Below are 12,618 nucleotides of genomic sequence, written 5' to 3' on the forward strand. Positions count from 1 at the left end.
GAGATAGTCATGGATATTTAGTTTTAGTTATTTTTACTGACACCATTTTTAGATCATTTACAGCACTACTCTCTTACAGAAATTTGGACATTTCTTAAATCGTCAGCATCTATATTTTGTAAATAAATTTAAAAGGTCTGAAGGGAGTTTGATTGCTTATATATAAGTGCGAGTTGTTGTTAATTAAATTCAGTGTGCATGTGCTCATGTTTTCAGTCAGTGAGGTGTGCAGTGGTTAATCTGTGAGATTAGGCCTAATCTTTCCTGGTATTCCAGCAATTTATTACATCCCCCACTTTCCTGAATAAGATTCAACATGTTCAAATGCTCATTTAAGTCTGTGCTCATGCTCTAAACACACATTGAAGCTGTGCTCTTTATTCACATCACATTTTCTGCACTGATTGCAGAGAAAAATGTATACAATTCTGCAGAATGGGTTGAAACATGGTGAAATCTCTTAAATGAGGCTAAGAGTACTAAACTCTCATTGGAAGCTGAAACCATTTTTAAATGAACCAATGGTGTACCTCAGGGTTCGGTGCTAGGCCCGCTCCTCTTCTCAATATTCACAACATTACTCTAGCAGGTTATTATTCTAGACAAGCATTGTTGAATTGGCATGAAATATTAATATTTTATCTTTGGATTTAAACAACAAATTTGATTCAGAAATCTCAAGATGCAGTTATGAGGGAAAACGCACAAGGGATTTTTGTGAATCATGCATAATTTTGTGAATGATGGGTGTTTAACCCCTTTTCCACATGGGGATCGCAGATGGCCTCATGATCGATATTGTTTGCATTAACTGCATGTTATTACCATACAGTTCTTATTTAATCTTGAAAACCTATACATCATTAGAAAGGTCTAATACTCCAGCATTGATATTTAGCCTCTGTTTCACAATTGAAATTTTACTGCAAGAGTTATTTCTTCATTTGTCAACATATCAAAATATCAAAGCAAGAGTTCTAAAAATGAAACCGTTATGAAGACGCACATACCAATTCAGTGATGTAAACTCCTGTTGATTTGTCTCTAGCAGGTTACAGTGAACAACATCCAATAGAACATTTAGTCCAAAAGTGTGCACATTTACAGAAATATTGTTGAATTCTCATATGTTTACTTAAGAATTATTATGTCAATTTTCCACTCAATTATGCGATATGAAGCGCTGACACGCTCTAATACTCTCATATGGTGAGCTTTATTCCCCCAGGAAGCTAGAGAGCACACAAGGTCAGTTCTCTTTCTAAATATGGTCTTATAGAAGAAGAAAGTAATGACATCATGCCTACCTCAGAAGCCCACATGACAGGGACTTCCGCATACCATACCATATTAGAATATTAGCATTATAAACGCTGTATAAAGCAAAAAACGAATGATTTGACTGATGTGAAGTTCTAAATAGATGATTACAAAAATATATGGTTTGTCTAATTTCAATGCGGACTCTGGTATTTTTATATGTTTATTGATCGTTCTGGAGATGTCACTGCAGAAGAGCTACATATCTCAAACTGCTTTCTGCCTCATTATATGAATGGAAACCACATGAGATCAGTAAAAGACACTGATATAACATCTCCATTATGATTGGAAGTATAAGATAATAGATAATGTGATAATGTGTCATGCTTACATTCTGGATCCATAGCACTAATGCTAATGGCTGATGCTTTATGTGGCCTTAATCACATGGCATGGTCTTGGAAAATGTTTAATAAAACTCAGAATTTTAAAGTCATAATCCTTAAATTTGATCAGACTTGTAGCTTAAGCTCCATTGTGTTAATATGGGTCTACCAGATCAGTGGAAATACTTGTGCAAGAAATGTAGGACTGCACCTTATATCAGTGGACTCGTAATGTGGGTCCTAGCGCAAGCCTTGATGACAGTTTGAAGAGAATTTGTTCATTCATTGTGTCAATTGCATAATTGGAGCTCCAAGCAATGCAAAAGTAACTATAAATAAACATTGAATTTTATGTTGAATTTTGTGCTTTTTCTCAGGTGGAGCGTATTACTTGATATCCCGAAGTTTAGGTCCAGAGTTTGGTGGCTCTATTGGTCTGATTTTTGCTTTTGCTAATGCTGTGGCCGTGGCCATGTATGTTGTGGGTTTTGCTGAAACTGTCGTTGAGCTTCTGAGTGTAAGAAACAATCCCATTCTCTTCAATAATAATAATAATAAATGAATCATTTATTAGTGAAGATAATGAATGCCTCTAATGTGGTATGCTATATGTAATAATAGTAATAAGTGTGTTTGTAGGCAGCTGGTGCATTGATGTTGGATCCCATTAATGATGTGCGAATCATCGGCACCATCACGGTCATTCTACTGCTGGGTATTTCAGTGGCGGGGATGGAGTGGGAGGCAAAGGCAAGAGATTTGTTACAAAATGGTTTCTCTTTGAACATTAGTCAGTGCAAATCAGCCTTGAATTCATGATCTGCCAACATGATCTTGTGTTTCAGGCTCAGATATTCCTCCTGGTCATTTTGGTCACGGCCATCTTCAACTACTTCATTGGATCCTTCATCCCTGTTGAGTCCAAGGAGAAGTATGGCTTCTTTGGCTATGATGGTGAGAACGTGCGCTTCCACGAATTAAGATTAATCTAAATCAGTGTTCTCAACTGGTGGATCACAGATGTGTTCTGCGGACAAGACGGAAAAACTGTGGTAAATGCAAACAATAAAATGCAATAAACCATATAATCGTGCATTGTTTGAATAGAGCATGAAACCTTTGAAAATCAAGAAATATTTAAAAACCATAAATACATGCCTGAGTTTTTCAAAAAGATTTTGAAATATTATAGCCAAAATTGCTAAAGATAAATCAAGAGTTTAATTTCCAGCACATTAGTTTTATTTTGTATGCTTAACTATTTTGGTATTGGGTACTGTGAGTTCCCTCTTGTAAAATCTGTCCTGAAGGAAAACCAGTTGAGAACAACTGATGTTGCTCCTGCGCAAAAAACTGATAACAGCGAGACGTGGTGCAGTGGTCAAAGATGTCCATCTGGCACATGTTTACATGGGAAAAACAACTGAAAAACAATGCAGATGCATTGAAGAATGTGTTTGATGTGAACGGCCCCTTAAACTTGCTCTCAAGCCATAGTGATAATTCGTGAAAGAATTGTTCTTTTGGGTCATTGATGGGTGAAAAGGGCTCACAAATCAGTCAGAACGATTCTTTAGCAAATTGGTCTAAATCAAAATGATTTAAAAAAAAAATTAATTAAAAAAAAATCTGTGCCCAGTAATCACAAACACCTGAAACGGTCATGGAAATGTCATGGAATTTCATTGGTCGGAAAGGGTGGGAATCCTGTAGAAATTAATAAAACATTAGAAATTATGTAAAAGCTGTGAACATTTTATAATGAATTTACACTACAGAAATGTTGAATTTTACTATTTTTATTTGTAATTTTTTTTTATTATTATTTTTTGGTTAAATCACTATGATGTCCAATTTATGAATGAATTGTTCTTTTGATTTAATTTTAACTAATTCTCAAATCATTCTGAATGATTTATCAGCAAATAATAATAATAAAAAGACATTCATTGAAAATTCATCGGTTAATGCGAGGGAGAACCCTGTAGTTTTCACATTGTTTTTTTTTTCTTGTTTTCTCTATTTGTTTATTATAATTATTATAATAACCTCTTGCCTTTCAGTGGGCATCTTGGCTGATAACTTCGGTCCAGACTTTCGAGGAGAAACTTTCTTCTCTGTGTTCTCCATCTTCTTCCCGGCGGCCACAGGCATTCTGGCTGGAGCGAACATATCAGGAGATCTAGCGGTGAGTTTGCGATCATCATTTCCTGAGCACTCAGATTTATTCTTCATCACTATCTCTGTAAATGTTTTATTTTGATTTCTCTAAGGACCCTCAAATGGCCATCCCGCGAGGAACTCTTCTGGCGATCCTCATCACAGGTGTGGTGTACATGGGTGTGGCCGTTTCTTCAGGTAAATGTGTTTGAATGAACTGCGCATCATTATTTTGTACAGTATTCAGGTAGTTAATGATGTATTTCTGTATTTGTCGCAGGTGCGTGTATCGTGAGGGATGCTACAGGGATTGAGAGTAACCGTACTCTGAGCGGCAGTATCAACTGCACTGATGCAGCCTGTAAGCTTGGCTATGACTTCACTTCCTGTAGACCAGCGATCGAGGGAGTGTCATCACCCTGCAAATATGGCCTCCACAACGATTTCCAGGTACATCCGCAATGGCACATGATCTCTTGCCTGTCAGTGTGGATGCAATGTGAAGTGACAACTGGACTTGTGTTTGCTTTTAAAGTTTTAGGCCAGTTTAGGTGTTAGACTTTTGTTCTGTGTAAATGTAAAATGTTCTGTAAACTCTCAGGATGCGTCTTGTTGTCTGTGGATTATGTACGAGAATCAACACAGTCACTGTGGTGTGTATATACTGCTTTAAATGGTAAAGGCGAGAAAAAAAGACTTGTAATAGATGAGTCATGTACGACTGAATTTTTTTTGGAGCCTGAGTGTTTAGAGATTCAGGCTGAATTAATTGCAGGTGTTTAATAGTGTTAAAGCTTTACTAGAGAGTTTGAGGAATATCACTAGAACACAAGCTCTGTAATAAAGTGTTTGTGTTGAAGGTGATGAGTGTGGTGTCGGGCTTCAGTCCTCTCATCACCGCAGGCATCTTCTCTGCCACCCTCTCCTCTGCCCTGGCATCACTCGTCAGCGCTCCTAAAGTCTTCCAGGTTAGCGTCTGTGTGAGAGAATTCCTCACGAGTTAACGTGTTTTGTGCTTTAACATCTCAGACCATCATGTGTTTCACTCCAGTGCGATTGAAAGATCAATAGATGTCTCAAACAGGTCCTGCTGGTTTGCTGATTTAACGTGTCATCTTCTCAGGCTTTATGCAAAGACAACATCTACCCTGGAATTGCGGGCTTTGCGAAGGGCTATGGAAAAAACAACGAGCCGTTGCGCGGATACCTCCTCACGTTTGGTATCGCTCTGGCCTTCATTCTGATTGGTAGGCAGAATCAACCAATCAAATAATTTTATTCAACAGATAACATCACCATCTAATATTTTGTGTTTTATATCTCTAGCGGAGTTGAACGTCATCGCCCCGATCATTTCAAACTTCTTCCTGGCATCATATGCTCTCATCAATTTCTCTGTGTTTCACGCATCACTGGCTAATTCTCCTGGTAAGATCATGTTGAGTTAAATAGAAGAAACTATTTAAACACACTTGACTGAACATGTCGGGTGTGACGAAATAACACAGGCTATATCATGTCCACACACACACTCACACACACCATTAGGGTCAGTATTTACAGAACACCCTTACTGTAAGACTTTAACCTGTGTGAATTTTTTTTTTTTTATTATTATTAAGTTGATTTAGTTATGTGATAATTAGAATTTAATTTCTGCCACTTTCCACAAATAAGTCAGTTTGTTCTGAAGGTGCTTAATAGGGCTGGGTATTTACACAAATTTCCTGATTCGATTCTGATTCACTAGCTTTTGAATGGATTTCAATTCATATGGTTATATTTTAGTTATAATATCCATTTTGCTTACATATGAAAGAAATTCTTGCAGCTATTGCTGTTAATTATACAGGGGACCTTCTAACTAGGTAAATTATAAAGATATGAATTATACTAATTATATATTATTAGCTTTTCATAATTGTCACATTTTAGACAAAAATCCATGTATTCTATCAATAAAAATGATATTAAATTGCATATACACCAATCAGCCACAACATAAAAACCACCTGCCTAATATCATGTAGGTCCCCCTCGTGCCACCAAAACAGCTCTGACCCGTCGAGGCATGGACTCCACAAGACCCCTGAAGGTGTCCTGTGGTATCTGGCAGCAAGACGTTAGCAGCAGTTCCTTTAAGTCCTGTAAGTTGCGAGGTGGGGCCTCCATGGATCGGACTTGTTGGTCCAGCACATCCCATTGATGCTCAATCGGATTGAGATCTGGGGAATTTGGAGGCCAAGTCAACACCTTGAACACTTTGTCATGTTCCTTAAACCATTCCTGAACAATTTGTGAAATGTAGCAGGGCGCATTATCCTGCTGAAAGAGGCCACTGCCATCAGGGAATACCGTTGTAATGAAGGGGTGTACGTGGTCTGCAACAATCTTTAGGTAGGAGGTACGTGTCAAAGTAACATCCACATGAATGCCAGTACCCAAGGTTTCCCAGCAGAACATTGCCCAGAGCATCACACTGCCTCCGCCGGCCTGCCTTCTTCCCATAGTGCATTCTGCTGCCATCTCTTCCCGAGGTAAATGACGCACACACACCCGGCCGTCCACATGATCTTAAAGAAAACGCGATTCAGACCAGGCCAACTTCTTCCATTGCTCCATGGTACAGTTCTGATGCTCACGTGCCCATTGTAGGCGCTTTCAGTGGTGGACAGGGGTCAGCATGGACACTCTGACCGGCCTGCGGCTACGCAACCCCATACGCAGCAAGCTGTGATGCACTGTGTGTTCTGACACCTGTCTATCATGGCCAGCATTAAGTTTTACAGTAGCTCTTCTGTGGGATCATACCAGACGGGCTAGCCTTCGCTTCCCACGCTCATTAATGAGCCTTGGGTGCCCATGACCTTGTCACCGGTTCACCGGTTGCCCTTCCTTGGACCACTTTTGGTAGGTACTAACCACTGCATACCAGGAACACCCCACAAGACCTGCTGTTTTGGAGATGCTCTGACCCAGTCGTCTAGCCATCACAATGTGGCTTTTGTCAAAGTCGCTCAGATCCTTACACTTGCCCATTTTTCCTGCTTCCAACACATGAAATTCAAGAACTGACTGTTCACTTGCTGCGTAATATATCCCACCCCTTGACAAGTGCCATTGGTAATGATATAATCAGTGTTATTCACTTCACCTGTGGTTTTAATGTTGTGACTGATCAGTGTATTATATTTTGTCACATGCTTATTGTTTTTTGTTTTTTTGTGGGGGGGTTTTCTCCCCTTTTCTCCCCAATTTGGAATGCCCAATTCCCAATGCGCTCTAAGTCCTCATTGGGGCGTAGTGACTCACCTCAATCCAGGTGGCGGAGGAGGAATCTCAGTTGCCTCCACGTCTGAGACAGTCAATCCGCACATCTTATCACGTGTCTTGTTGAGCACGTTACCACGGAGACCTAGCATGTGTGGAGGCTTCACGCTATTCTCTGCAGCATCCACGCACAACTCGCCACGCGCTCCACCGAGAGCGAGAACCACATTATAGCGACCACGAGGAGGTTACCCCATGTGACTCTACCCACCCTAGCAACCGGGCCAATTTGGTTGCTTAGGAGACCTGGCTGGAGTCACTCAGCACACCCTGGATGGTAGTCCGTGTCAATCTTCACAGAAGACACAGTCAGTGTCTTCACATACTTATTGTTAAAGGAATAGTTCACCCAAATATGAAAATTCTATAATTTACTCACCCTCATGCCATCCCAGGTGTGTATGAATTTCTATCTTCTGCAGAACACAAACGAAAGTTTTAAGAATATTTCAGCTCTTTAGGTCCTCACAATACAAGTGAATGGAATCCCAAACTTTGAAGTTCAAAAATCACATAAGTCAGCATTTAAGTAAGCCATAAGACTCCAGTGGTTAAATCTGTATCTTCAGAAATTATATGAATGGTGTGGGTCAGAAACAGATCAATATTTAAGTCAATTTTTTACTATAAATCTACTTTCAAACAGCCCTTATATGCGCATTCAGGAGAGTTCTTTTGTTTTTTTTGGCGATTCGCATTCTTCGTGCATATCCCACCTAATGGGCTGTTGTGCAAAAATTATTTATTTATCCTCTGTCCCTCCATTTTCTTTTCTTTTTCCTCCCTGCCTAGTAGGTGGCAATATGCGTGAATAATTTATTTGGTATTTACATTTTGTAAAACACATGCTAAGAATCTGTACTGTCCCTTTAAGAAAACAGCAGTTCTGTAAATGAGCACATATTAATGAGAGAGGACCCGAATGGTTTCTTTACCGCATCTGTGCTATGTGTAATTAGAATTAAATGTTTCTTTTTTGCTGTAACGTATAGAAAGGATATTAAAAGAGACATTATTCAGTGACAAATGGATTGTGTGGATCTCAATCAAACATTTACTCAACACGCAGTGAAAGGATCTTGCTTCTGAACGTCTCCACTATACTACTCAATCACTGCTGAGTGAAATCTCAACATTTACCAGATAGTGGCCAATCACAGACATTTTTAGTCACACAGTGTGAAATTTAGTCGCATATGTGAGTGATTTAACCTACATTTCTGAGGGCTGCACTTAGAGTAAAAGATTGATCTTGTAATTCAAGAATCTATATCGAGATCGTTCAGATGATCGCGATGCATCAGTAATCGATATTTTTACTCAGCCCTTGTGCTTAAACTTAAGAAATGCTGTTTATCCACCTCAGTCAAACTAAGTAAAATACTGCATATAAATAAATATAACAGGACTTATATTTATGACATTTTATGTTGGCATACAGTGCATTCAGAAAGTATTCTGACCCATTCATTTTTTCACAGTATGTTATGTTGAAGCCTTATGCTAAAATGCTTTAATTTATGATTTTTTTCACATCAATCTACACTCCATACCCCATAATGAAAAAGCATGTTTGGAGCACGTTTAAAGAGACTGCGCTCAGCCCCGTTCCAGCCACTCATGAGGCGCTCACTTTCCGCTCCTACCAGAATACACTACATTTCTCGTGCGGCCACATTAATATATGTGTGCTTCTACACTGACAAATATCTGGTGTTGGTGGCTGTATTAGGTCCAAGATTTTAAACAGAGTGGATTATCAGAGATGAGGCAGCGTTTAAACTCTGTGATTCGCGAGCTGATGGTGACAGGTGCCGATTCCAACAAGTACAGTGAGGTGAGAGCACAGAGGCAGTTAAAAACACAGATTAGTTTCCCAGACATACATCTGTAAAATAATTGTATTTGGCTACTGCGGACATCTGTAAGGTTTACCGTTGATTTGCACGGGATAAGCAATATCTGAATAAATCACAGAGATGAGTGTCGACTGCATTTACACTGCTGTCAGTCATAATGATTATTATGAAGTAAGTTTTAAACATGCAAATGCTGTATCTGGGATTAGTAGAAGAAATTGACTGGAATATCTGGACAAATACAACACAACTGGTTACATTAGCAAGCCAGTAATCCTACAGTACACTCTTTAATTAAAAATATAGACAATCTTGTCACATTATGTAACTTTATTTGTCCCTCCAGAAAATATGTTGTGCTCAACACAATTTTTCCAATTTACTCTGCTCAAATCACAAAATGACTAGTGTCCATTTCTAATCAAAAGAAATCATGCTCATTTGTTTTTCATGCATCAGTCCAAATGCAACAGTTAGCGTTAGATGAAGTTTTAAAACTCGTCTTACATTGTCTTCTCTATGACCAACATCCACTTCAGACACTTGGTGAACTTAGAAACAGTGAGTTCTGGCTGGACAGTGCAGATTCACTGGCTTTTTACCAACATGTCAATTCGCACGGAGTAAGAATAACGGGTTATTTTTACCACGCGTTTGATAGGTAAAAGACATTATTATCTTTACCGGTGGGGGAATGCGTAGTCCGAAACAATTACTGACAAAAACGATTGGTACAGGATTAAAATAAATAAGAAGCTCTGGTAATCAGGCTGTTACATTACCCCACGTCCCCATATAAAATAAACCTGTCCAAATAGGGCAGAGAGAACAGGATTGAACTGTTTGGCCTCAATTCCAAGTGTCATGTCTGGAGGAAACCAGGCATTGCTCATCACCTGCGCAATACCATCATGCTGTGGGGGTGTTTTTCAGCAGCAGGGACTGGGGGACTGGTCAGGGTTGAAGGAAAGCAGAACGCAGCCAAATGCAAAGATATCCTTAATGAAAACCTGGTCCAGAGCGCTCAGGACCTCAAACTGGGCCAAAGGTTCACCTTCCAACAGGACAATGACCCTAAGCACACAGCCAAGAAAACACAAGAGTGGCTTAGGGACAACTCTGTGAATGTCCTTGAGCGGCCCAGCCAGAGCCCGGACTTGAACCCAATCGAACATTTTTGGAGAGACCTGATAATGGCTGTCCACTGACAGTCCCTATCCAACCTGACAGGGCTTGAGAGGATCTGCAGAAAAGAATGGCAGAAAATCCCCAAATCCAGGTGTGCAAAGCTTGCCGCATCATACCCAAAAAGACTTGATGCTTTAATCGCTGCCAAAGGTGCTTCAACTAAGTACTGTGTTAAGGGTCTGAATACTCATGTCAATGTGATATTTCAGTTTTTTCTTTTTAATAAATTTGCAAAGTTATCAAAAGTCTGGTTTTTGCCTTATTATGGGGTATGGAGTGTAGATTGATGTGAAAAAATAATAATTTAAAGCATTTTAGCATAAGGCTGCAACATAACAAAATGTGAAAAAAATTAAGGAGTGTGAATAATTTCTGAATGCACTGTTGTGACAGGTTCTTTCATACCCAGAAATGAGGAAGTGGAAAATAGTCCAAGTTCTCTCGTCTTTTTAATAAATTTGCACTTTTCAGTGTCAGTAGAAATGGACACACACAGTGACTCAGCACAGGGCACGTGTCGCTCATCTCTCCTCTTCTATGGCTATCCGCTCCCCTTTATCTCCCTGTTGCCGCTCACTACAACACAGAACAGATGTTAGTAAAAATTGCCCACAGGTGTAACTCCTTACTGCTCTCGTCTCCCAGTCTCGCTCTCCATTCACAAACCAATGCCTGACAACACCCCACACCCCCACATACCCCCATTGCCTGACTCAGGTCGGGGAGCAGTCCGGCCTGCCCACTGCTCCCCCCATTTCGAAAGAGGAAGTCCGTGACAGCCATCTGCGTCTGTGGATCACCTCGAACTTAAACGGCTGAAGAGCCAGATACCAACGGGGGATCTGAGTGTTGGTATCCTTCATGCGATGGAGCCACTGGAGCGGAGTGTGGTCCGAACAGATGGTAAAATCCTGTACCAGGAGGTAATATCGAAGGGTAAGGACCACCCACTTAATGGCCAGACACTCCTTCTCAGTGGTGCAGTACCTCAACTTTCTTACCGAGAGTTTCCGGCTGATGTACTGCACCGGACACGCCTTCTGCTCGACCACCTGGGACAACACGGCTCCCAACCCCCTGTTTGATGCGTCGGTCTGTAAAACAAAAGGGAGAGAAAATCAGGAGTGTAGAAGTGGTCCGCCACAAAGTGCAGCTTTCACTTTCACGGATGCCAGATCCATCCACTGGAACAGATCTGGCGCTCCCTTTTTAGTGAGATCAGTCAGCAGGCTGGTGACAGTCGAATAGTTAGGCACAAGCCTACGGTAATAACCAGCCAGCCCCAGGAACTGTCTCGCCTCCTTTTTGGTCTTGGGTCTTGGGCAAGTCGCAGTCGTTGCTGTCTTATCACTTTGGGGACGCATCTGCCCATCTCCCAAGTGGAAGCCCAGATACCGTATTTCCACCCACCCAATTGCACACTTCTTCGGGTTTGCTGTGAGCCCCGCCCACCACAGCGATCTCAAGACAGCCCTCAGGTGCTGCATGTGCCGCTGCCAATCATTACTGTAAATTATGATGTCATCCATATAGGTAGTGGCATACGCAGCGTGTGGGCGTAGTATTCTGTCCATGAGCCGCTGAAATGTACCTGGGGCCCCAAACAAACCAAACGGAAGGGTCACAAATTTGTGTAACCCAAACGCAGTGGAAAATGCAGTTTTTTCACGGGACATGGGAGTCAAGGGGATCTGCCAATATCCCTTTGTCAAATCTAGTGTCGAATAAAAGCGAGCCTCGCCTAACTATTCTAGCAGTTCGACAATACGAGGCATCAAATTTAGACACCGCATTGACTTTTCAGAAATCCACACAGAACCGACCCATCGTTCTTAGATACTAGAACCACCGGGCCGGACAAGTCTTGGATTACCACTGTTGGATTACTCTCATACCGAACATGACCTTAAGTTCCTCCTGTACCACTTGTTTCTTGTGCTCGGGTAACCAGTAGGGGCGTGTGCGTACAACCACCTCTGGGGTCATCTCAATTTGGTTTTCTATGAGATTCGTGCGGCCAGGCAGAGGCGAAAACACGTTGGAAAATTATCTTTGTAACTTGGCTTTCTCCATGATTTGGGATGGTGAGAGGTGGTCTCCACAAGGGACTGGGGTGACTTGATTTTGGGTTTTAAATTCACCTCCGGGCAAAGCTCCTCCCTCTCCGTAATACCATCGCCAAAGCCATGGGTACCTCCTCTCGCCAATATTTTAGGAGATTGATGTGGTACACCTGCTGTGGTCTGCTTCCATCTGTTCGTTCGACCTCATACTCGACGTCGCCAACTCGCTGTGTGACCACAAAGGGCCCATGCCACTTGGTGAGTAATTTGGAGTTCGATGTGGATAGCAATACAAGTACTTTATCTTCTGGTGCAAACTCCCACAGCTGAGTACCCCTATTATATAGTCGGGACTGGCGTTCTTGAGCC

At 41.1% G+C, this 12,618-nt stretch overlaps 1 protein-coding gene across 4 annotated transcripts in view; it reads left to right on the plus strand.

Moving 5' to 3' along the window:
* LOC127433364 (solute carrier family 12 member 2-like) overlaps positions 1-12,618 on the plus strand; it is a 113,507-nt gene that overhangs the window by 72,220 nt on the left and 28,669 nt on the right. For all 4 annotated transcript variants that reach the window (XM_051685194.1, XM_051685193.1, XM_051685195.1 and 1 more), the window contains 9 exons: positions 2,027-2,166; positions 2,289-2,399; positions 2,495-2,603; positions 3,713-3,837; positions 3,923-4,007; positions 4,090-4,259; positions 4,670-4,777; positions 4,933-5,056; positions 5,136-5,237. In XM_051685194.1, coding sequence (XP_051541154.1) covers positions 2,027-2,166; positions 2,289-2,399; positions 2,495-2,603; positions 3,713-3,837; positions 3,923-4,007; positions 4,090-4,259; positions 4,670-4,777; positions 4,933-5,056; positions 5,136-5,237 — 1,074 coding nt within the window. The remainder of the gene's footprint in view (positions 1-2,026; positions 2,167-2,288; positions 2,400-2,494; positions 2,604-3,712; positions 3,838-3,922; positions 4,008-4,089; positions 4,260-4,669; positions 4,778-4,932; positions 5,057-5,135; positions 5,238-12,618) is intronic.

Source organism: Myxocyprinus asiaticus, chromosome 43 (genome assembly GCF_019703515.2).
Source record: "Myxocyprinus asiaticus isolate MX2 ecotype Aquarium Trade chromosome 43, UBuf_Myxa_2, whole genome shotgun sequence".
NCBI lineage: Eukaryota > Metazoa > Chordata > Actinopteri > Cypriniformes > Catostomidae > Myxocyprinus > Myxocyprinus asiaticus.